Source organism: Anthonomus grandis, chromosome 10, assembly GCF_022605725.1.
Source record: "Anthonomus grandis grandis chromosome 10, icAntGran1.3, whole genome shotgun sequence".
Taxonomy (NCBI): domain Eukaryota; kingdom Metazoa; phylum Arthropoda; class Insecta; order Coleoptera; family Curculionidae; genus Anthonomus; species Anthonomus grandis.
Window position 1 is genome coordinate 11,038,242 of NC_065555.1, and position 26,404 is coordinate 11,064,645.

The 26,404-nt window shown below is 31.0% G+C and overlaps 1 protein-coding gene across 1 annotated transcript in view; it reads left to right on the forward strand.

Moving 5' to 3' along the window:
- The first annotated feature begins 4,749 nt into the window (after nucleotides 1–4,749).
- Nucleotides 4,750–26,404, forward strand: part of LOC126741564 (uncharacterized) — a 36,119-nt gene continuing 14,464 nt past the window's right edge. Inside the window, exons 1-6 of the mRNA XM_050448031.1 lie at nucleotides 4,750–4,915; nucleotides 17,082–17,138; nucleotides 19,610–19,888; nucleotides 23,093–23,237; nucleotides 24,752–24,895; nucleotides 25,977–26,161. Coding sequence (XP_050303988.1) covers nucleotides 17,090–17,138; nucleotides 19,610–19,888; nucleotides 23,093–23,237; nucleotides 24,752–24,895; nucleotides 25,977–26,161 — 802 coding nt within the window. The 5' untranslated portion in view covers nucleotides 4,750–4,915; nucleotides 17,082–17,089. The remainder of the gene's footprint in view (nucleotides 4,916–17,081; nucleotides 17,139–19,609; nucleotides 19,889–23,092; nucleotides 23,238–24,751; nucleotides 24,896–25,976; nucleotides 26,162–26,404) is intronic.

Consider the following 26,404-nt stretch of genomic DNA (forward strand, 5'->3'; position numbering starts at 1 on the left):
ATCAGCCAAACAACACTGAAACAGAAAACAATTCTAATTTTATGTTTTTAGGAGACGAAGCAGTTTCTTGACATGAGAATTTTTTAAACCATACTTATAAAAATAACTTTCTTATGGTTCAAGAACTTTCAATTACAGATTGTCCAGAAATGTTGTAATAGTTTAGCAAGAATTAGAATACTTCAGACGCCAATAGAAATGGATATAAAAACATGGACTAGATTTATATATTTCGCCAAAGTCTGTAACAAGTTCTTTCGATCAATATCGTGAATCTGAGATGTTCTCTTGCGCTGTGTGGATCTCGAAGAATCCCTATGTATCATAAAGAGAAGTAACATAATCTCTCTAATGTGAACACCGATTGTTTCATGTCACTATTGTATCATCTTAAAATTGATTGCAATAATGTATTTAAATATTTGACGATTTTTTATTATTAATTTCTCTAAATCTAAAGGTATTAGTCTAGTAAATTGCTTTAGTGACATTTTCTATCGGGTGTGTATATTTTCGAATAGTAATAACGGTTTTCTGCAGAATTTCGGATTATTACTGATACTGTAAGAAAGCAAACAGACTTAAAAAGTCTAAAACCGAAAAAAAACATTATATAAATCCAGAACCGGCCTAAGATATTGCATATAATGCCGCAAAACATAGTACCTGTACCAGAACGGAAGAAAACAACAAATAATACTGGGACAGATTACCAGATCTTAAACAAGCGAAAGCGTTAATACCGAACCTTACAAGAAATCTAAACGATTTCATTAGGATATTAAGTAAGAAGCGTTTAAAAACCTTAATGGGTGTATATACTGGTTACTATAAACTAAAACATTTTTCAACACATTTTTATGTGACTGTCCGGCACTGGAGTGAACCAGGGAAGTCATCCTTGGAATGGCCTTACCACAAGCGGAAGATATTAAAAGCGTATGAATATAATAGATCAGTAAGTCGCGGTAAAGGGTCTAACTCGACTAATCATATTAAACCGAACGTAATATTATTTTCAAAAATTTAATTTTTTACCAGATATCTTCAGTTTTTTTCAAATACACTTTTTCACTAGTCATAAAGATAAGATTTTATCTGGTCCATACAAGAATTTATTCGGAGATCTTGTGACCTCGAATATATCCAACAGATACAACATAACAAGCCTTTACAAAATATCATACAGGCAAAACATTGAATAAGCAATATTCTATTTTCATTCGATCTGTAAACTGAAATTGAATTTTTATTGACCAAAATTAAAATTTTTATTGTCTTCATTAAACATTAACTGCCATTTTAGTTTTCCCTATCTATGCTAGGCTGGAGGTATATTTTTAAAATTTTATAATAGACGTTTTGTTGTGCTAATCTAGTCTACATCATGTAAGTAAAACCACGATTTTTATTTTACGAATAATATAATATATTACACATATTATTTTAGATTACGTAAATATACATGTGGAATCATATTTGTATGTATTTATGCTCCATATTGGAAAATCAATTGTGCCAATACTAATTTAAAAATGAAATATTTAGAGGGAATAATAATGGAGGCAAAAAGCGTTAATAATTAAAAATATGGTATTTGAGACTAACTTAATTCCATATTAGTACACTTTAAAAATTCAAATAAAACAATTGCAAGTGGGCATTAAACATGAGTAAAATTAATGAAGCGAATTGAATTTAATTTAAGCGACTCAAAATATCATTCCATCATTGATGTTAATTAAATATTAATAAAAACTCTCATAATTAAGTTGTAAAAGAAATATTGGTATTGATCAAATAAGCTTAATGTTTTATGAAGTTAAATATTGTATATATAATTTAATTTGAAATATAAACATATTGTTTAACATCAATTGACTAGTAATGGCATATTATTAAAAACTTATTAAATATTCAATAGTTCTGATTAAACTGAATTCTTTTTTCTTAAATTGAAAAACCAAAGCTTTTATACACAGTCATTCAATTAATCATGACAATAATTTGCGAGAGACTTTCCTGGCAGCAACAATATGCATGTAACTTGTTTAATAGGATATCATATTCACCATAGTCAAACGCCTTACTGACATCACGGAAAATGATTCTGCTATGCTGTGATATTTAAAAATCCTCCCAAATTTGTTGAATCAAATTAAAGAATTTTAGAGAGCGTGTTTCTATGCTTTGTGAATCCAAATTAACATTTTGACAATAACTTTAGTCCTACTATTTAGTTTCAGTGACTAATATTCAGCTCTCTTTTATAGTTTAAAAATACGCATAAATTGAGTCGCACAACATGTATCCTAGAAAACTTTTAACCTTTATTAAATAATTTACTTTTTTTTAATTATCAATTATATTTTTTTTTTCTAAAACACATCATTTGTCATTAAAAATCTTAACTTTACTTACTAAGCAACTTATTATATTGGGGTACATTCGCTGATTACTGGATAACTGCAAATATAGTTCTAATTTCAGTTATCCACACCCTTCAAATCAATGAATTTCCATCTAGTTAATACTTTTCCAATCATCTTTTTCTAAAATTCTTCTGGAGAAGGTTGTTACTAAATTTTTTACCACAGCACAACCACAACCTTTTTCCAAGTTACTAATTATCTAAGTACATGCCATATTCTTCTTGATTTTTGTAAAGCTTCCGATACTACAAAAGATCAACTTTTATTGGCTTAAGTAAAAAATTGTGGTCTTGATGCAACTGTTTTAAGATTCTTTCATAATAATTTTATTAATAGTTTTTATAAGGTTTCTATAATTTCTTTAAATCAGAGAATAAGAAGTCAATATTTTTCCAATGGTTATTTTTTCAATTGGATATATTATAATTATATTACATTGTCAATGACACTCAAGTTACTATTCAACTCAATAATGTCAGTATCTTTGACATCATATATTGTATGTACATAACACTGTGTGTATAATATCTATATAACACTAATTTACCACCGATACATATCAATGCTGCAAAAGACAATAGAGTTACTCTTAATAAAAGCTAAATTTGGCTTGACAAAACTTAGCGCATATAGACTAAATAATTAACGAAGACTATTTTCAGTATATTATGTAAATAAAGTACGTAGAAGAAAATAGGAATGCAACTTGCGGAAACTTTAAAATCTAATTTTCGAACTTTGCCATTAGTATCTACTTTGTCAAATGCAAACTTCCAACAACAACTATTCTACAGGCTTATATTCTAGAGGTGTCTATAGAGGCATGTGACGTCTGGTAATGTAGAAGAGGTCACATTTTTTCATTCATTCACAGAGGACATTCTTTAGTTTGGCGTGACGTGAGTTCAATTCAGGACTCTTTTTTTCTTCCAATGCTCATTAACAACAAAGATTTTATTGCAGATTTTGTGGCCATTGGACCAAGTGTGTATTACTATTCCTGATCTGGAATCCTCTCCTGTTCAGGTTTACTTTGGTTTTTCTTGTCCTGACCGGTAGTTCTTGGTGCCCAGTAGGCATTCTGACTTAATCTTCGATACTGAACTTAGTATGATTGTCGTCTAAGTGAGGGCAGTCTTGATGTTAATTTTTCTGGCAATTCTTCTGATTTTCTGACGAAGTGCCTTTGATGTACGGAATAGTTAAAAATCATGTAGGATCCTCCACTTGCTGTGACTCTTGCCTTGTTATCCCTGCTGCTTGGTACAAATAGATTTAGATGCTTATTTTGATATTTAATACAGGAACAACATTATGTTCCTTCCTAATATCATATTTTGTAGAAAGATAAGAAGGCTTTTCTTGTACCATTCTGTCTTAGAGATTTAATTAAAGTTTTTTATGTACCAGATGGCAGCTCTGTTTGCTCTTGTAAGTTATAAATTTCCTTTTTCTACTTAGACATGTAAGGCACTAAATCACAATAGTAAGTCCAGTAAAGACTTCAGACCAAGGCTTTCCTGCAAGCCCAGACATGGTTATATCAGGACAATTCAGATTTCAACTGGCTGTCCTGGAGTATTTCAACTGTAAACTCCTCAGCACTATAATGGCTAGCTATTTATATAGTAAGGGGATCTTATAAATAATATCTAATAAGATTATATATCAAACGATATTTCAAAATACAGTAAATTTTTTAAATGTTTTTTTTTATCATTTATCTATACAAGGAAAAGCATTCATATTTACTTTACCTTTATAAAATATAACGTATAAAATAAAATGTTATCGGATGTTCCTTTTTCATCACTGTCGCCAATGCTTCGCGTATTCAATAGGCCCTTTGTTTATCAAAAACTTTCCAGCGACGAAAAAATGTTAAAATTAAGGGCCCCTGGTATTACTTGAACAATAGAATAATTATTATTATTAATCATAAATACAAAAATAAATATTATAATTTTAGAAATTTTTACATAATTATTTTGAAACTTATATAGCCTAATGTCTTGAGTATAAAAAGAATATAGTTAACACAAAAAATAATTTAAATTATTATAAGTTTTCTCAAGGCCTGTATTGAAGAATTAAATATAGTTTCAATACTAAAAAAGGCAAGTATAAAAAATACAAATAACTATAACGTTTAGTAGTAAATATGCTGTAAGTTACATTTGGCACCCTTAAGGCCCTTTAAAACCACCAACCGGTGGCTCCCTCACGATCGAAGCGGCAACACCATCAACTGCTGCACAGCATCTTAACATTATCCTGGAAATTTTGCAGGAGCGATCCGTGACAGTCGCGTGTCCAAAGCTACCTAGCTATTCGAAGAGCTCGAATTAAACAGCAAATTTTAAAAAAGTATACATTGTATACAGTTAAGTTATGCGTGGCTTATTTTTCTAGAACATAATTAAATAGAAGGAGAATAGTTTAAGTTAACACGATGTTGTTGGGGTGTACTTAAATTGGAAAAGGTAAATGTTTTGATACCTGTTGTTAGATTTACAATTATATACGCCTTTTAACTTTGAAGTATTTTATATAATTATTTATTGCTCTAGAATGTTTAGAAGTTGTTTTAGAAAAAGTAATTAAATAAACATGATGCTGGTTTCTTTATTTTCGTTCATAATAGAACTAAAAAAAAAATAATTTATTAAAAATAAAATACTACAAAGAATTGATGCTTAATTTTAAGGTTTAATTATTTTAATTTTTTATCAGTAAAGTGCTTAATTTACTTTTTTTAAACAATACAAATGCGATAGAAAATTAAATAGAATAATTAAATAGTTTGCATCAAAACGGACTAATACATAAATGTTTGGCTCAATTAGTACTATTAAAAACTTTTAAACGACTTTTAGATACTTATAAGATACTTCAAAATTATTTTTAAAATTTTATTACTAATTGCGTCATGTTTTAAATATTTACCATCTACATAGTAAACTATTGTCCTTTTGCTTATAAATTTATAAAGAAGCTATTTTAAATCATTAGTATTTTAACTTATATTTATGAATTCTATGCAAACTGAACTAAATTCCTGGAAGGCATATAAAATTACTTTAAAACCTTATTGTAACATATATATTAAAGTAAAAAAAATATTACTTAAAATAATTAATTAAAATATTCGAAATTATTTCCAATGCCATAAAAATGTCATTAAGCTTATAGAAGAGGTATGAAGTAAAAAAGTTAACTCAAATTTTTGAGTTTATTCAAATATTCAAGTATTAAAATAGAAATAATTTCATCAACACAATATTTATGCCTAAAAAATGATACTATATAATTGCACCTAGTTTATGTAGAACCTGTTGAAAAAAACAATCCAATAGCTCCAAACTAAAATTAATAATTTCAACAAAAATAAATTCTTACTAAATAAAAAAAATTAAATAAAAAACAAAAACGAACACCACTCAAACTCCGTAAGTACCTAGCCCCAAAATATAAAGAGATGAAAGATCAGGATATCAAAAAAAGCAGCAAAAGAAAACGTATGATATAAAATATGTCGTATAGTTAGCAAACATCAAAAAATTTGACAAATCTTTCATCGTTTATAATATTTTTAGTTTATTAGGAGTAAATTGTACACTTTGGAGGCACACTTTTTAAACATCTTTGAGTATCTTTCTTCTTATACAAAGGCATGACCAGGTTTTGATTGGTCTAGTATGATATATTATATATATATATTCGAGCTTAAATTGCAAATTCTTGTTTTCATAAAAAAGAGACACTACTATAAAAGTACAACATTTAAACAATAAATATATTTTGACTTTAGAGTTGATCATTAGCAAATTATTTAAAATCAGCCCACATAACTGCCACATAATGTCATATTGCAAGATCAATCACATGATCGGCCCATTTTAAATTTTTGTCAACTGTGATATTCTGATATTTAATGGTACTGACTTCATGAATACCAATTCTAAATAGTGTTATTTGCAAGAAATTGTAATTTTCTATATCGGCATATGTTAAGAAAAATGCGATGTACTTGGTTTTATGTATATTAAGTGTTAATTTATTATGATCCAGCCAGTTTTTAACTATGCCAATGCTACCTCTACTTTTGTTTTGAGAGTTTACCAAGTATCAGGGATAAAGAATAGAACAGTATCGTCGGCATAGAATATTATTATGCCTCGTATATATATTATAAAAAGAAGCGGACGCAGGGCAATCACTTAAACAGTATTTTAATTTAATTTGCTGTGTTTTATTTTTAAAGTAGCACTGAAAGACCCTCAGCACAGCGCCTTTGACTCTAATAACTTCAAGTACTATCCGGAACTTTTTATGAAGCACATTTATTATACATACAAGATCTGCTCAACAGGCAGATGCAACTCATGAATATTGAATGCATCTGCAGACGTCTATAACGTCGCTATATCGAGACTTCTTTTTATGGGGAAGTGCAAGTCTGTGGAATCATCTCTCAAAGCACGTCTTTACTTTTCACGAACATTAAAACTTGCAAAACTTTAAGAAAAATATCCAGAGACACCTTCGTAGAAATGGCGCTTATTATGATTCTCGAGTATATGGTACTCAAGTTTCAAGTTTATCACAGAGTTTCAAGTTCGTCACTTAATGAGTTTTGAACTAATATTGTCTTGACTATGGGAGGTATTATTTGTAAAAGATGCTGTATGCTAGACAATTTCGTTTTCACTCACTGGCCTAAGAAACACGTTTTGAGTAATACTTAGATGTATCTTATTGACCATTTTTTGTGCTACACTTATGAAGTAATCATTGCAATAATTTGCCATCTGATTTATTTTATCAAAAGGTTTATTATTGTCATCTAAAATATTGATATTGTTACCATCAGATTTTTGCTTACTAGAGTTTGTAGCTTCATATAATAATCATATTTATTTTTAGTAAATCACGTCTAACAGAAATTATAATTGTCTTACATCTATATATATTTATTGCACTAAAAAATTTATAAACAAAATCCTATTTTTGTGGATCTTTCTCTATAATAACGAAAGTTTAAGATTCTTGACTTATGAAGTCTTTAAAAGATTTGTGATTGAGTTTCGTAATAGTTTCATTCACATAGTCTGGTAGGTTATTTTGTTGCTATATTCTCAAAAGTTTGGAAAATAAGAATAGTTACTTTAAGTCCTAAGAAACTCTAAAAATTACATAAAATAACTTGAAATAGCTGAAATATTTTTTTAATGTAGAAAACATGATAGATGTAGAGAATTGCCTGAAAGTCATAAAAAATTATTAAATTATTGCTAATATCTACAAGACAGAAAAGTAATATTAAATGCTTAGAAAATATGAAAAAAATTGCTGAATAACTTGAAGAATGATTGCTTGGAACAATTACAAAAAGACTCTAGGAGCCTGAAAACCACAAGAAACTATTGAAAATTCTGGGAAGACAAACAAGGGGAAGGAATATAAGTTATTTCCATAAGTATTCGAAATAAAATATAAAATAACTTCAAATACATAAAACTCTTTTACGAAAATCAGATATTTTGAATTTTTTTTCATATGCCTAAGAGGCATAAGAAATGACATCAAATACGTGGAAAAAACAAAACTGGTCCCAAAAACAATTGCACGCAAAAGCCTAAAAACAAGAAAAATATTTCAAGTCGGTATTTCAATAAAATAACTGAAATAAAATTAAACATAAGACTAACATATTAGAGATTTACTTTAAATATCTGAAAGATGTAAAAAACTACTTCAATATAGCCTAAAAGCCAAGAAAAATTATTGAAATATTTCCAATATATGCAGAAAATGCCCGAAAAACATACCGAATGACAATAAAAGCCTAGTAAACATTTAAAAATATACTTAAAATTCCTAGACGGTATACGAAATTAGTTAAAAAAAAAATTAACAATATGAAAAAAAAACTTTAAATACCTGATCAAAATCTATTAAATTTCAAGTTGAAATTCTTAAACTCTAACCAAATTACTTAAAGAGTTATTGCCAATACTTAGAAAATATTCTATAAAATGACTTAAGAAAATATCCTGAACATTGAAAAAAGTTATTTTAAATTCCTCGAAGACGAATAAATGTCGGAGTATAACCAATTTCGTCAATTATCTAGGATAAACTGTAAAATTACTTTAAATGCTTAAAAAAAATGCTTTGAACTAATATTTCCAACGAAAAATTGAATATTTATCAAACCTCTGTGTTTATATTAAAACTTAAGATTAAATTTGATAATTAATAATTAGATTTCCATAGTTATTTGCTAATTTTAGAAAGTTTTTATTATAAATAATAATTTGACAATGATTAAAGATGCAGGGTTTAAAGGATTAATGTAATAACAATCTAAGCCGCGACTGTTTTGTTGATCAATTTAAATGTCCAACCAATAACCATTTACCAAGGCATATCTTACCAAATTAAATATATAATAAATCTTCCAAGAAGCATGATTTTAATTAAAAAAGTAAAGAAACTAGTATATAAAGAACTTCTAGTTTCATAAAGATTGAAAACTTTTTTAAATTAAGTTTGTACTTTATATTCGACCGGCAATACAGATAAGTAGAGAAATGAAGTTTAGGTTGATAAAAAAGTCTTTTTGCTAAAAAAGTTGCATCCACTTCTCGTCTCGTATTTAAGAAATTGAAAACAAAATATTTCTAATTTTCTTCCTTAATTTAATTAACAATCTATATTTAGCAAAACTGTATTTTAGTAAAATCTATATTGTTGTGATGCATTCATAATTGTTTACCTATTTTGCTAGGTATTACGTCACTTTGTCAATAAATATCAACTTATAAAATAACATGTTATACGATCAATTTTTGAAAAAAAAAGAACAATATAAAAGAAATGTGAACTTTCGATTTTAAATATACTTTTTGTTATATTAAATTCAATCAAATTTAGTCCAATAAATCTTAAATACAATAATTTACTTGAGGTATAACAGATATTTTTATACACCCAGGAGATAAGCTTTAATCTATCGACCTCTGAGCTTGTTTCTTCTTTTCAATACCCTACTTTACTTTATTTTTCATTGAAATGGAAAAAAAAGAAAAACCTATCTATTGAATAAGAAATCCTAATTTTAACCAACGTCTCGGTCGTTAAATCTACTATTTTTTTCTAGGTAAATAAACTTAAGCTAAATAAACAAAATTACTTACTTTTTTTGTCCCTACGATTTTTCCAAAAACAGTAAATAAAAGACTTTTTTTTTAGATTGATATTTGTTTGACTTCCATAGATTGTTTCGAACAAAGTCGAAGTAACAAAGAAAATACGAAGGCTACTTTTTTAATAGGTATCATTCTAATATAATTCAACAGAAATAGAAGATACATGAATAAAATATACCTGTTTCTAATATTTAATTAATTTTTTAAAATGCTCTGTTTAATATTTCAGCGTATGAGATAATATTTTTTAAATTGATATTTATTAAAACAGCTACGTAATATCCAACAAAATATGTAACTAATACTGTATTTAATGATACACTAGACTTTTAGCCCGTGCTTTGAAATATAATCCACTTTTTTTTACAATACTTTTCTTTGGGGCATGATAACTTGACTTTATTTTTCTGGAACTTGGTGCTTCATCTCTCTCTTATCTTTTGATTAACTAGCATTAATCCAGTGGTTATCGCAAACGCAAGATCGTTTATGTTTAGATTTTTCAGTAGAATAGAAAATATTTTTAAAAATGCATGTCATTTTCTAGAAAAATAATAAACAACACAAAAGATACCCATTTTTAGATTTTCAACTACAAATTTAACGTTTTAATTTTTTTTTAGTTTTCACCTCTAATCTAAATAGTAAATAGAGCAAACCTTCAATACATAGCAATATCTGAACAATTTCCTAAATAATTTATATTTTGTATTATCCTATAAAATTCTAATCTATTTTACTTCTCCTGTTTATGTAGGCAAGTATATTATTTATAGTTTTTCGTTTATGCAATGAATGTTATCATACAAAATTCATCCTTTTCTTAATTTAAGAAAAGTAGTAGACTTATCAGAAGGTATGCGAATACTTCATTTTGAACTTCTTGGGATTGAACTAATCGAGACATGATCGAATTTATTCTTCATGTCTTGAAAAAATAATAATTTATTTTCTGCTGGGCAACACAAAAATATGTCTTTTAAGCATTTATTATAATTGCACATATATATTGTAAATAAGCATTTTAATCAATAACATCCCATGTAAACACAACAAAAATCCATCAGCCTTCAGGTAGTAAATTCTACCATATTTAAACCATAGGGTCCATCATCTGGATAGGACTCAGTCTAAGCGAATACAGGTTCTTGATACTAAGGATAATATTTCAAATCAAATATTGTAAATCATTGCAATTTATTTCTATTCAGAAGACCGAATAAACATACTATTTGAAAACTTTTCCAATAAATTGGGCTTTTACAAATTTATCATGAATTTAACCATGAACATCCACACCGACCATTGTAGTGGCCAAAGGCTGTTGTGCACATAGGTCTCCTGATGGAAAGCTCTCTTCATCAGGATACCCGACAAAATCTTTCGCCTTGGTACAGCGAGAGAGTCACTAATTGGTCTATGAAATTTTAGATCGCTGTGCAAACTGTTACTCAGATATATTAACCTAAATGTTCGGCACTCGCCCATAACGTGGCCAACAGTGTTTCCTCCTTTAAACACCAACGGTGCTGCATGTTATCTGTGTCCTGTCACCAAGACCTTTCACTAGCTGAATTTCGCATCTCTTTAAGCGCAGTTATTGTCTAGTGAGACAGACAGAGAACTGTTTATGTAAGTTCTTCCTCATTATCAGCATTACCGGAGTGGCCAAGCACCGAGATAAGTTAATTCTGTGACCCCTTTTTAACCCACTTTCTCTAGAGCCTTTATTTATTCCAGTACAATTTAAGCAGCCTTAATGGCGTAGCAGATTGATACTATGCTATTGCCTCCGCAATTTTAAAATTTCTGTCCAAATTTTAACATAGCAAAGACTTTAGCCTGGACTACAGTAGAGTGCTTCACCAGTGAGTAGGCATTGCTAGTATATGGGACTCCATCATAGAAGCCGGCTGTGCTGTTCATTCAGAAGTCATCTGTATACCAGATGGTATACCAGGACTATTGAGTCCTGCCATTCCTCTCTGCTTGCCAAATGGGTCATGAAACATATATAGTCTTTTATCGCGCATGCTATATATAATCACTCCTTATCAGGAGAGAACATGGATGTACGGTCTCTGACCAAATTTTAGCATGACTAATACCACCAACGCCTAGTTAACCGAAGACATGAAACCTGTACGTCATTTTATATTATATTATTTATGATAGATCTTTAGATATGCGTGGTATTGAGAAAAATATCATCTTTGATCATCAAACAATGACCAGTTCCTCTTTAATTTAAATAAAGGTAAATCAAAATTCCATCGTTAAGAATGCTACTTGTACACAAAATATTCCTATGCTTATCTTATTAACGGACTTCAAATTAAAAGCGTTAGTAACGTAAGCATCATTTGAAATCCCCTGAAAAATAACTCAACAACAAAGGGTTAAGAACTTCTCAACAACAAAACATAGTAATGTAAAATTTATTTTTGCAATAAGTTAAGTTGTTTGACATTAAGTTCGTTACCTAACTTCCTTTTTATATTAACAGAAATAAAAATAATATATAACATGGTTTTTACTAAGCCATCTTTTCTCTTGAGTCTTTTTCTAAATGAAATTAATCGTAAAATCTAACTAAGTAAGCCAGGAGACACCCTAATAGCTTCTTAAATTCAAATCTCTCTCCATCCAGCTTCACCTAAATGACGCAGTGGCTGGCTCTAATGCTCTTATATTCGCTCTCCACCGTTTCCTCCGGAAAATGGGTTATGCGGCTAAGAGGCGCTCATATCTATCAAAAAATAGGTCATGCTCCAATAAACCTAGGACGGGATTTCATTTTGCCTTTAACTATTTTACGTGGCTATGCGCCCGTATATGCAGCTATACATTTTCAGTCCGGTAACTATTTTGGGAGCAAATGGTTAGATTTTGTGCTAAATGGTCTAGCTCTAGATAGTAAAGTTGAGGAAGGCATTTCTAGTAATAAAAAGTTAAACTGAGTTTTTTATGAGCACTAAAACTTAATTTACATAATTCGCTTTAATGTTGTAAGTTTACGGTTTTTGGATAGTTTTTTGGTTGATAAACTATGTAGCTCTTACATTATGGCATCTAAAATAAATTAAATAGAACTTGGTTTTTTACTTTCAAAATTTTTCATTCATATTGATCAGTTTTTGTTTAAAGTTTCCACATATAAGTTTTTTTTCTAGTACAGAAGATGACACATATCAATCCTTATTTTTTTTTTAAATAAATATTTTATTAACTGATTATTTGATTATTTGGGGTAATAATTTCTCTTTCTTTCCTTTTCTTCTACGTATTTTTTCTTTTCTTTTTCGTCTTCTTCCTCTTCTTCGTCTTTTTGTTTTTCCTTTTAGCATTTAATATATTTGTAGTCTATTTAGAGGTTTATCGAGACTTTTTTCGGGCATTCTCTTTACACTTCTTAAATACTTTTATTGGCATAGACCCAATTTTCTCTTTAGCCTGAAAATTTAAAATGTTGATCTCACAGAAAATATGGCTTGTGTCTTTTCATGGCTTTTACCATTTTTATTAGTCACAGGTTTAACATTAGCATCACAAATAACACATAACTCCAGTAATTGCCTTCACTTTCAGATTTTTTTAAGTTATGGCTTTTCTTGTCGACTAAGACATTCTTTATAAACACCAGTATGTCCCGTAGAGTGGAATTCCGTACCCGGTTAACCACTAAAATTTCCCTGCTGGGTAGTAGCAGTTGGTTCGTTCCCTGCACTGCGATCTACTCTGTTGTAGTCCTATTGTACGCCATAGTATTACTCTTACATGTTTAGTTCTGATGCTTCTAGGAAGTCCAGTATTTTCCCGATTATGTAGTTCTAATCCTCAATCGTGAGAGTTTGCCTTCACTTAGGACTGTCGCCCAGGTCTGATTGAATGCTTCGCAGAAATATAGAATGTGAAGACTGGTTTCTTTTTCTTCCTCACAACCTCTACTTTCGATGTATCTACTTTCTCGAGTCTATGTAGGTGTTTCCTGTAGGATGCATAAGCTGTGAGTGGCCCTGCTACTTTTTGCAGTTGTTGTCTGAAGTGGCCCAGTATGTTCTCACCCTTCCTGAAAAGCGGGCTGCCCAAAAGTTGTTTCAAGAGTTCTAGCTTTGACAGTTATTCCCAGTAGTTTTTATGTCTAAGTTCCAACCAGTGACTGATATCTCTTTTCTAGGTTTTATCACTGATACAGCATATTGGTTCTGGGCCTATGAGTCGCTGTTGCTGGCCCCCCTTCATTGCAAAATAGATTTTCCTTCTTGCAGCACCATGGTTGCCTATATGCTGTGAAAGGTTATAAAGGCCTATCCAGGAGATCCTCCCAGCAGTTTTGTAGTTGTTAGTCTTTGACTTAGTCTCAAACTGCCCTAAAACGTCTATTGCTGCCTGGTCTCCTGATGGCGAAGGTCCGGCCCCTGGGCTTCTTTTATCAGGTGAACACAGGTCTGGATTCCTATTATGTTTGCCTGTAAGGCTGTTGCTTCCAAGCCTATGTTACACGTGAGTTGCCTGCCCTATTGTCCACGGTTTAGTACACCCACAGCGTAGCCGATCTACGATCGTATAGCCGCAGTGTACCATACTGAGTAGCCGCCTTGCCTAAGCCGGGTAATTTTTAGTCCCAGTGGTCCCTTTCCCTCGTTAATTACAAAGGGTTTGTCTGACTGCGTGACCTTGATTTTGTCCGTTCTTAGTGCCATACGCTTAAGGTCCTGTATCTTGTCAATTAGGGCATTGTGTCCAACTATCGTTATGATTGTAGCGCCATTTGACTGTAGCCTTTTTGCTCCCGATATTGCTTTAGCCCGTACTACTAGATATAGTGGGTTATACCCAGACATCCTGTTTTATTTGTTTCGTTGAGTATCAATAGTCCTTTTTTTATGTAACGATGGGTTTCACCATTGTTTCATATACCCAGTATATCATTTTAAGTGAGCATTCTTATGATCTGCCGAACATTCTCTTACAGTACATAGGAGTTTTCGTGGCCCTATTTATATTATTTATTATGTGCTTCTTGTACTTAGTAGGTGTAGTTGTTATTAATATCTGAATTCACCTTTCAGGGACTAGTGCTCGATAACGTATGAGTTGCCTTCCACTTTTGATAGATATACTACCTTCGCTTTCCTCCAATTCTCTGGTATATGCGTCATGGCTAGACTGTCCCTTATTATTTTGTAGAACGCGGGTATCAGAAGTTCTTTGCCCTGCTGCAGCATGATAGGTATAATACCATCTATTCCGGGAGACTTAAATGGTTTGAAGGTGTCTATCGCCCATTTAACTTTCTCTTAACTTTCTCCTTTTTTTTTGGAATAACAGGAAACGGGTATTGGGCCTGTATTGGAGAATTGCGGTGGGAAAACTGGGTGTTAAGCATTAAGGCGAGCTTTTCCTTTATGGTTGTCGTATATTCTCTATTGGAATTTATGCAAGAACTAAGGGTCTGTTGCGGCCCCTTGGCCCCTTTTTTACGGCATCATTGTATCTGGCTAACCTTTGTCTATATTGATTCCACCGTCCTAGTTCTCTATGCCTTGTAGAACAGTTTTCTTGCTGTTTGCCTAAACTCACTCAGTTCTTGTTTCTACCAGGAGGTGTTCCCTGCCTAACATAATTTGCTTAGGAGCCATAATTTCTCGAATGCATCGCTGCGTCTGATAGCCTCTGTAACTGACTGTTAGCACTTTGAGCTCCACGTTGTTTAAAGCTTTCGTTGAACCGCTTTCCAAGTTGCGTTCTAATGTTTCTCTATAGAGAATTCAGTTGGTTTTTTTGGGATTCTTGTAATACTCCGCAGATCCTAGTTCGAAACATATGTACCTGTGATCTAACAAGCTGGGTTCGTCAGATACGTGCCACTTTGCCACAAAGTTACAGATGTGTTGCTTGCCTAGAGTAATATCAGTAACTTCTCTGCGTAGTACGTTGACAAATGTCAGCTCGTCCCCGCCATTAAGTATATTTAATCCGAGGCTATGCACTAATTTAATCGTGACTCACCTCGTTTGTTTGTTTCACTGCCACCCCACACAGCGTGGTGTGCATTGGAATGGCATCCTATAAAGAGGTTTTCCAAACTTTCCTGATCTACCAGCCTCCGAAGTGGAGTAAGAGGTGGTTCCGCTCGTTGATCATGCGGGAAGTACGCTGAAACTATTGCTGTGTCATAAACCTTCTCCGCTATCTTAATTTGCAATTTGACCGGTCTACATCGTGGCTTCTACATCTTTTCTTATAGATGGAGCTTCTAGGGTTATGTCCTTCTTTTAGATCTGACATAAGTCTCCCTTTCTCTAATCTTTTTATCTGGCCCAGTTCTTGACCAAGACTAACTGAGTATCATTGTCGGCTATGTACTTACTTAAGGCCGCGGTTGCTGCATTGCGGTCCTGTAATTTATTTGTAATAACCTTCTTCTCATGCAGTCCTGTTATTTACGGTTGGGCGGAGGTTCCCGGTGTGGGTCACTCCGTCTCCATCGTAGTTTCGGTGTACCTATTCTCTTAGGGCTTACCAAGGAGCCTCAGCTTTATGCTATCAAAGTTGAGGTATAGCGTTGCTTTGTTTTCCTCACTTTAGCCTATGATCCCTCGTCTATGAAGAAGGTTGACAGGTAACCTTTGCTATTCTGATTTTTCCTCGTAGCGAGTACTTTCCACAGGCTAGTGTTGATATTATTTTGTACATCTAGCCTATGTAAGAGTATTTTCGGTTATGGCTATTTCTACGCAGAAGAAGTTAAAATAAAGAATTGTTTATCCCAACAGTGATTTTAAAGATTCTTTGACGCAAAACAATTTGCGAGATATAATAATTACATGTACTTTTTTTCCTTATCGGCTTGGAATTATATATTCATCTTAGTAGTGATTTTTGTTGATTCGAAACTAATTAAAAAAACTCGTATGGTCTTTGATCTGATAAAATGATTACCTGTTATAAGATAAGACTTTAAAGGTGCATTGAAATGAAAAGAGTAAAAAATGCACATTGACATACATTTTTCTTATTGAATTAATCTAATAATATATTTATGTCAGGAGTGATTTGGAAGATTATTAACTCCGGAACCAGTAACGATTTTCTTAAGTTAATAAATTGTTTCATTTTAGATCCTGTCATTTTCAAAATTTAAAATAAGAAAGGTTCCTTTAAAAGCGGCATTGAAAAATAAAAAGAATAGTTTGGACTGCATTTGATAAATTTTCCTAAGATTGATGATGACAGCTAAATGGATCGCAGTCTATTTTGTTCAGAAAAAAAAAACTTTTAGAACGGAATAAAATTACTCATTTTTTTGCGACAAAAATAAATTATCACGATTCACAAGATTTAAAATTAAACTAGGAATATCCAATTTTAAACTGAAATTTAAAAAAAATCGAAAGAAGTTAAATTTGTTTTATTGTAAATATTTTTTCAGGATAAGTAATGTCTATCGACAAGGCTGTTTCAACTGAAGATCTATGCACTGAAGAGGGTAAGTGATTAAAAATTTTATTATATTATTTATAGTTATAGTTTTTTATTCAGATAACGTTATCCCTCAAGCATTATCCAAAATTAAAATCAAACTCTAGTTTGCACCTTCGACTAATAAAAGATAACCTTAGTTTTAGGTATTGCCAGCGTTTCCCATATATCGCAATATTATTGCTAGACTGCTCTATCTAATAAATAATCATCTAACCACGTTTAACCCAATTCTAATCTGCTAAATAGTCAAATATTACAGAAAATGTAGCCTTTTAAAATGCTGAATTTATCTATCGAACTTAAAGAGGACATCGGCTTTCTTCAATCGATTGATCCTGATCTTTTTCTTCTTTTTCTTCTTCTTGAATCTTGATACTCGTTCGGTGGATGTAATTATTGTCAACTAGAACTGACTACTGAGTGGATCCTTGCTTGTTCCCTAGTACGTTATTACATGGTGGTTGAAGTCGCAAGAGACGATTTATATTAATGACTGTAGAGGAGCCTTCTCTTCCTTCCCATTTGGTTATAGAAACCAGATTTTCCTTAATTTATGATCTACTTCTTTGACGTTGTATTTTGTAGTTAAGAGCCAATTCACTTAGTACCTACGAAAAAGATATCTTTAATACCTTTACTATTTCATTAACAGAGTTAGTATTTTGGTGTCAAGCTTTGATGCTCTATATTTCTACTAATGCCAGTTTTTATCAAAGTAAAATTTATTCTTATAGACTGGTAATTAATGTAAACAGGATTTATTAATATTTTTGTATTTAAAGATGACAAATTTTCGTGAAATATCTACCCCAGAATCATAAAAACTCTATATACCAAATTCACTAGTTTATTAAAATTAAATCATTCTCTCTCAGCATCAGATGTTTGTGAAATAGAAACAGAATTCAACTTTTATCAAAAAATAATCTGATGGAAGTTGTTTTCAGCAGTTCTGCTAAATAATTATTTACCCACATGTAACGTTCTATAAACCTAAATGAGCTAATCTCAGCATATAACATATTCCATCTTTAAAAGGCTGAAATTAGCTCGATACTTTTCTCAATATATTCATCGAAATATTTGTTCTTTCTGCACAGATGCTGAATTTTTAGCTCTGTAGTCTTGGTACAAGAGGAAAGTTGTACCCAGAAGTAGTTTGGATTGGTAATTCTGCGTTAGCTTTTTAAATTAATGTACAGGAAAATTCCTTTGTAGTAATAATGAACTAGGAGATGTGTTTATTGATTCGTTAATTACCTGGTTACGCCTTTTGAAATTTTGGTCTAATTTGCAATAATCTATATTGGTAGTACTTTTTATAGGTAGCCTTCTGTCAACCTCCAACTACTAGTAAAATATGTTAAATGTCTACATTTTTTCAACAGCCTGTTTCCATTCATGACGATAGAGGATCCTTTGCTTCTTTTACATTTGGTTATCAGCAATTATCATGTGAATGAACCAATGCATGTCATCCATTTCGTTGGCATTGTATCCTCTAATTAGGAGTAAGTTAACTTCACCACATACATCAGAAGGTATTGAATATTCTGTTTCGATAATAAAAAATTTGCTGAAAATATTCACATTCATATAAAATACAGATAAAAGGTTTCATCAATATTTAGCGGTTGTTGTTCACTTATTTTCTTGGGTAATTGGTTAATAAGAATAGGAACATAATTGACTAAAGCATTCCAAGAGGTTTTTAGTCTCAAAAACGAAATGTTCAGCATTTCGTTATCTGATAAAATGACACTTCAGTAGTTTCAAAATTAGGTCTATTAACTATCATGATGACATCAAAGTCAAGGAAAATAGAGTTATGTATGATACCTATAGTGTGCGCCTAGAGTAATTGGAACTGCTCTTTTACATAGTACCAGTGAGCTTTAAAACATAGGGGCGATCCTTTCACCGGGGATTTTCTATCCTGGTGCCATTTTTCCAAGATTTATTTAAACTCAAAAGTTAATTTTAGCAGGATTGTTTAGTAGCAAGTAAATATCATGTTTTTAGTTTTATCCAGATTTTAAAATTGAAGCGGCTTGGCTAAGACTGCTTACTAACAGATTCTGTACACCTCAAGAAGAAATGCATGTTTTGTACTTTCAAGAAGTTTTAAGGAGCCTTACATTATTCCCTGTGAGCTCATAGTACCAAATCTTCTCAATAAGAATATCATGCGACACAACCAAAGGCCTGAAAGTGATCACAGAAAGCCGAGGCCATAACGTTTCCTTTTTTAAATCCTCAACTATGGAATCATAAAACGTTTACTGTAACTAAATTGTGCAGCAATAAAAATTGCATCATTTTCGAAACATCTGTGAAGCTACTTCTTAAGAACCCACTCAAACATGTTGCGTTTTTTGGTAAGAGAAAATAATTGAGAAAAAGCACGAACTTCAGGACACGTCTCGTCGAACTGTTTGTCTAAAAACTTTAAATTAAAGTTAAACTTTATTATAGATGCCTCTTCTACGCTCGGTGTCCTCCGTCTCGAAGCGATCTTAAACACCTTGGTCGAAAATAAAGTGGAAGCTTTAAAGCAGGAAAATGGAAAACCAAACAGCTTACACTCTAGCCCCAAGTCAATTTTACAGAAACTGAAATATCAACAGTCATCCCCCAAAACAACGTTTAGGATTGAAAATGAGTCAAAGAGGAGAAGTCCAAAAAGGAGAGAAAGAAAAGAAAGGAGCGGCCATCAAACAACTACAGCTGAAAAGAGACAATTTAAAAAGCAAGGTAAAAAATAAAAAAGAGGTTGTTTCAAATATTAAGTTTTCATTTCAAAAGAATATATTGTTAAGTCATAGTGTCACTGAAAATAACTAAATTTTTAGAAAACCTGACCATCATCTTACAATTTTCTTTAAAGCCTCATCAAAAATTGATGAAATAATTATATCAGTGTTCTGCAAGTGAGATTTTCTTAATTTTTACTGATCGTTGATATATTTTTAACATGTGTTTTTATAACAATTTCTGAAAGATTTTTTTAAATTAGTTTTTGATATTTGGATACCTAAAATTCAGATATCTTCAATTCTCTTACTTTCTAAATCATAAATAAAGATACTTTATTAATTTATTTCTGACATTTTACATCATTAAAATTGTTACAAATTCTATTTATATCCCTTTATACAACATTTCAGCCCAAAATGTCAATATGTATTCCCATTTTAATTCATCATTTTTGCGGCTTACCGTCTTTATCCCTGTTCGCTCTTTTCGACGAATATTCAGTTAATATCTCGTTTGCGAATTGGTTTATTGGTGAAAATCGTGAATCTAGTCACGGCAATGTTTCTATTGCAGCTTTTCTTTTGTCTACCTTTGAACCTTAAGAATACTTTGTTAATATACCTGATGTACCTTAGTATGAATAATTGAAAAATTCAAAAGAATTTCCATAATATCTTAAAAGAAGTTCTTGCTAATTTAAGCTCATTGGAAAATTTATTTCTTCTCCCGTCAATAAGAGATCATTCCTACTGTCAAAGATTTTTAAGATATCGTAGTCACATTATCTAAGAACAATATTTTAGTTTTAAATAAAAACACAGAATTTACTTTAAATTTCTCTTGATATAGTTTTCTCCATACGATCTCTATTTAAAAGTTAATTTGATATACCGGGACGGTAAATAAAGGTCCTCTGTACGGAAAACAATGTATTAACTTGCAATAAAAAGTCTCAAGAAAAAAAAAAAAGTCCCTCTCATTAACTGAGTATTTTGGCATCCAAGGAATATTAATTTTTCTTTTATTGTACTAATATTGACTAAGCTTTCAGTCAAATATAATTTAAGTTTCTCTTGATATAGTTTCGTTCATATAATCTCTATTTAAAAGTTAACAAAAAGTGTTCTTACCTTTGTTTTGTTTTCGTTTGGCCTCTTAGAGAAAAATGGATGATACGTTTCTATTTATTTAATTTAAAAGTTAATTTGATATATTAGCATGCCAAACAAGGTGCAAAAAACAATGTATTTTCTTATATAAAAAGTCCCAATAAAAAAAAGATAACCATCCACTAACTAAAGTCCTACCAAATTGGTCGAGACGTGTAGCGTCTTTCCTCTGGGGAATCGGGTAATGGAAGCATTGTCATTTTCTCTTAAAGTTAATTGGACATTCGAAAAATATTAATTTTTCTTAGGTTGTGCTATATTGACTAAGCTTTTAGTGGAATAGGTTAGTTTGTCCTTAATACTGAATCGCCTGTCGTTTTTAGCTAAAACGACATTGAACACGTTGAAGAGAGTCAAATATTATTACGAGACCTCTAAATAAAATAATTATTCATTAGATTCATATGAATTTGATTACAGACAATGCTTTCACAGGAAAATTATACTGCAAACGCAAGAATTTCGCCCAAACTCTTATCTATCGTATCCATCCAGTTGTCCTCTCTGGAGATATCAGGAATATAATAAAATACAAATCGATTGTTTAGCACACTTTCTAGGGAATTGCATCAATTTGGCATCATTAAGAATAAAATAATCAATTTTAGCATTTGGAATATAAATTAAGTAAATATACTCTTCATCTTTTTTGCTTTTAATAAGTTAGCTATTAGAGAATCCTAAGGTATGGCCACTCCAGCCAATCTATAGAGCATCACGTAGCAATTTAATTTTGTCTGGTTTAAAAGTATTTTAACTCTTCATATACACGTGGCCGATGAGTACAAGATCTGTACAACTACGCGCGGGTTCTATGGTAATGTACCATTATCTAGCCTATAAATGTACTAAATAAAAAATACGCCAAATGGCTCCAGAACTTTGTTAATGTATATTTGGTGATTCAACTGGCATTAGAAAAATAGCAAAACTATCTCCTGAAGGAGTTTCTCAATAGACTGCAAACTCCTAAAAATGCCCTTTATTTAATGTATATTTGGATATTCAATTACCATTAGAGAAATGGCAAAACTATCTCGTGAAGAAGTTTATCAATATACTGCAAATTTCAAAAAACGCCATTCACTCCTTTGACCTGTTTCGAACTCTTTTTTCCTTAATAAAAAGCTGGCAAAAGCACACAAAATGTACGAGCCTGAAGTTTCTTTTTCCGTAAATTTCTGAAAAATCTATTACTGTCTTTTTCTTCCAAATATAAATGAGATCACTTGAAAGTGCATCTGAAAAGTTCCTGGTAAGCCACATATTTTATGAGCAAAAAAGAGGCTTGTAAATACGTAAAGTAAATTCCAAAGGCGTTGTTTAAGAAGTACTTCTTAATAGCTATTTATCTCGAAATAAATATGACTAGCATAAGGATACAGATGCATATATTTATAGGACATAATCGTTATTTCGATGAAACCTTATCACACCGTGCACAAATCAATATGTTCACAGCTTTAACTTGGTAATTTATTCGTCAAAGTTTGAGTAGCTCTTTTAATCCTTAATATGTATAACATCCAGCTTTTAGCTTGCTTGCTTCCAGCATCTCTACGTTCAATTTGCGTCGGACTCTGGTTAGTAGACGGGAAGAAGGAGAAATGCTATCGTTCTCTTTTTAATATTTAAATTGAACTTGCAAGTTAATGCACCCAAGACCTTCGTTGGCCGGGCCGCATTTAGACATTCCACTATAGGATTCGGCACCTGTCTTTATTTTGATTGGTTGATTTAAATAAATTTTTATTTAAGCGGTGCAGAAATCCAGAGTGGAATGTCACGTAAAAATAATTTATAATAAGTACTAACTCCCTAAGTACAATCTTAGAGCGGTGTCGAAATGCACAGTGGAATTTTGAGATTGTTGATATTTTTTTTATATTTTCATTATTTTATATATCCTGTAGTGAAATGTCTAAATGCGGCCAGGCCAGTATATATATTAAATACAAAAATATTTTTCTCTAAATCATTAAATATTTTTTTAACGCATTACTATATTTACGTTCGAATTTTACTTTTATAGTTTTAAGGCAAGAAACATCATCTCCAGAAAGTCCGATTTCTTCTGTAGATGACAAACATTTAATAAATGGACAATCTTATATAGACGTAGGAGCTACGGAAGACGACTGTTCATCTCGTATCTGTTATTGCAACCATAATCCAAAGTAAGTTCTTTTTTATCTAAATATTAAATGTTATAAGAATGGTGTTTAAAAAATACAGGAGGAGTGCCTTATCGGGTAATAAAGTTTAATATTGGTTTTACCTTCAAATATACATTTTATCAAAATGCGATTCTATTCAAGAAATCCTTGTGGTGCTTTATTGACTTTAGTTATCGAGGAAATAGGTTCTCTCAGAAGTGACCTTTAGTCTCTACTTATCCATCCAGGACTGTAATAAGGTGAATCCGAAATCCAAAGTTGATCCAACTTTTCTTGAAGAAAGTGAATTTTAGTAATATCAGAACATACTGATCGTTTAATTAGTAGAAAATTAGGTTTATTTAGGAAGATTAGAATTCGCTAGTTGATTAAGTCATTAGTCAATAAAATTAATATAGTCGGAAAAAACAAAAATTCATGTCTTAAATATCAATCTAGCTATTTTTATTTAGCTATACATATAGCTATTTACCAAAAGGGTTAAATTGCCTTCAGGTTAAGATAACAAAGGTCTTTTTTTAGAACTTTTCTGCGCTTCTTAACCGTAATAACTCTCCCTTAAACGTGACAGTTTTGTGCTTCAGAAAATATTACAGGAACCGTAGAGAAAAATTCGCATGTAACATAAATACTTGAAAAGCGCAATTTTATGGAAAGCCCATGTGGGTATTTTCGTATTTTCCGCGTCGCTTGGCAGCCCCCTACGTCATTCGCTTTTCATATCGCGTACGATAAATATTTTCTGCAGCTCTGCAGGATTTTGTGTCATGTTCCATATTCGTCTGTATTTTATTGGACTGCCTTATTTTACATGTCTGGATGTGGCAAGTATTGAGGAATAATTGAGTTACTTTAAGTCAAACCCGGATATTGATATGTGGGATGGATTCTCGAATATATATCCTTCATCTGTATGTTTACGAGTTTCTAAATAAATTTTTAACATTAAATATTCCGGATTATTGACGGTATAAAGTTTATGAATAATATTGATTCTTGACGAATGTTTTCAAAATTGCACATTGGCAATCCGCATCTATCCTAAGATGTTTTTTGTTAAAAAAAATTTTCGAAATATGGTGGTATGGATTAAAATTATTTTTATTCAAAAACTTACAATTCAAAATTGCTTTTATACTTTACTTTTTTATTTCCTTACTTTGGTACTTTGGGTTGTGCTCTATAAAAAATATTCGTACATATTAAATATACATAACAAATAAACTCTTAAAACTCCGGACTATACCGCTTAGTTATTACCATATACCAATTTGATGAGATATTGGTCCTTCTAACCAAGATGATATAAACCAAAGATGTTTAATTTTGATTTAGCAAGTTATTGTATATATATTGTTATAAATCACAACATATTTTAAACATTTTAAGGTTTACGTAGGATAAACTTTAACGAGACATGTCTATGGTGTTTAGATTAATAGGAACAGGAAGTCATATAATTACAACAGTTGTTCGAACTTTCATTTTCAATTTAAATTTTCTATATTTTTTAGCATGCAGATGACTGACGATTATATTTCAATAAAAATGGATGGATATGGTGACATAGAGACGGACGCTATTATAGCTCAGGAAGAAATAAAGAGAGCAAGACGAAAACGGAGACGAAGAAGACGGAAGAAAAGACTTAAAAAGCGGTAAGAGTTTTGCAAACTAATTTAAAATTAAGTATATGGTATGGTAAAGAATAACGGGAATACATCCCGTTGCTTTTTGAGCAAGCCAAATTTAGTTTGGTAGATATGTATATTAAGCAAATGTATATTTTTTTGCGTATTCGTGTATTTTCTTTCAGTTTCGGTTTAATGGAAATTTTTCTAATTTTAAATGGGATATTCGGAATGTTTTTTCATATTGTGATTTTAATAATGTTTTCTCATAAAGAGAAAAAAGTTGAATAGGCTGAAAAACCTGATTGAGCAGAAATACCTTAATATGTATCATATCAGCAAGAGGTGCACAAATAAAGGGTTAGTCGAAGAATACTAATGTACTAAGAGGTTAAATCAGGATATAGAATTAGAGAGTTGACTCAGGCTAAGAATAGTAGAGACTCATTAAAAATAAAACCAGACATTTATTGCTCTTAGAAAAACTGGTTTAAAAAAAAGGAATTATTATAATTATAATTATATATAATTTGGTAAGAAAAAGATAAGAAAGGTCAAGAAAGCCACCTACAGCTTATCTCGTAGAAAGTTTCTTATGCAATAAGTTTTATGTTAAGGGCAACTTTCTTGATCAAACTAAAGCAGTTGTTTATTTTCATATTTCATGCGATAGAAGGTTGGCTATTATAATATTATTATGGCTATTATTGAAACAAACTTAGTTTTATTAGTAGAGCCAAGTTTAGTAGTATCAATATAAAAACTAATGCATTTCTAGACATTAAGAATAATAAGTCATATAATCAAAATCAGACCAACTTTTTTAAGAATTATTTCAAAGACCTTAGATACCTAATTTTAGCCTTAATTTATAATCAAGAAAAAAGTGCTTAAATAAGTTGCTACTATATTTTGAGATCCAACTTTAATATTGCATTATACTATTTTGTGATTTTAGGTTTTCTTAACTTTAAACATTTTATTGATTATATCACGTACAAATGTCTATTATAGGATATTTAGATTTTTTTTATTTAAATTTAATTAATTTTTAAATAACTAAATATTGGAGTATTCAATTGATTAAAATAACATTTTTCGCCAATAGTTTGGCCCTAAACGCCCATCTGGTAGACACCCTAGGCCACGAAACGGAATTCAAAACCCTTCACGACGACGAATTACCACCTAGAGCAAAATGGACAATCGTTGCTACAGCCTGCCTGTTACTATTTATGTGCCTGTTATTGGTGGGGATCACGCTGAGAATGGCTCCTATTATAGACGAAATCGGTAAGAATACATGTTAAGAATAATACATTTTTTTAGATTTATTTATTCCAAGCAGTTTTAGAAAAATAATTTAAAAAATTCTTTTTCTTTTTTTTTAACGTAATCTTTTTTTTAAGGGTTACAAATATATGTTATTTTAAAATAAGTAGGCTCCGAAAAACATAATATTATGTTCTATAACCGGTGGAATAATCAAATTTTGGATTCCTAACATGTTATAGGCTACTCTTATTGGTCGCAATT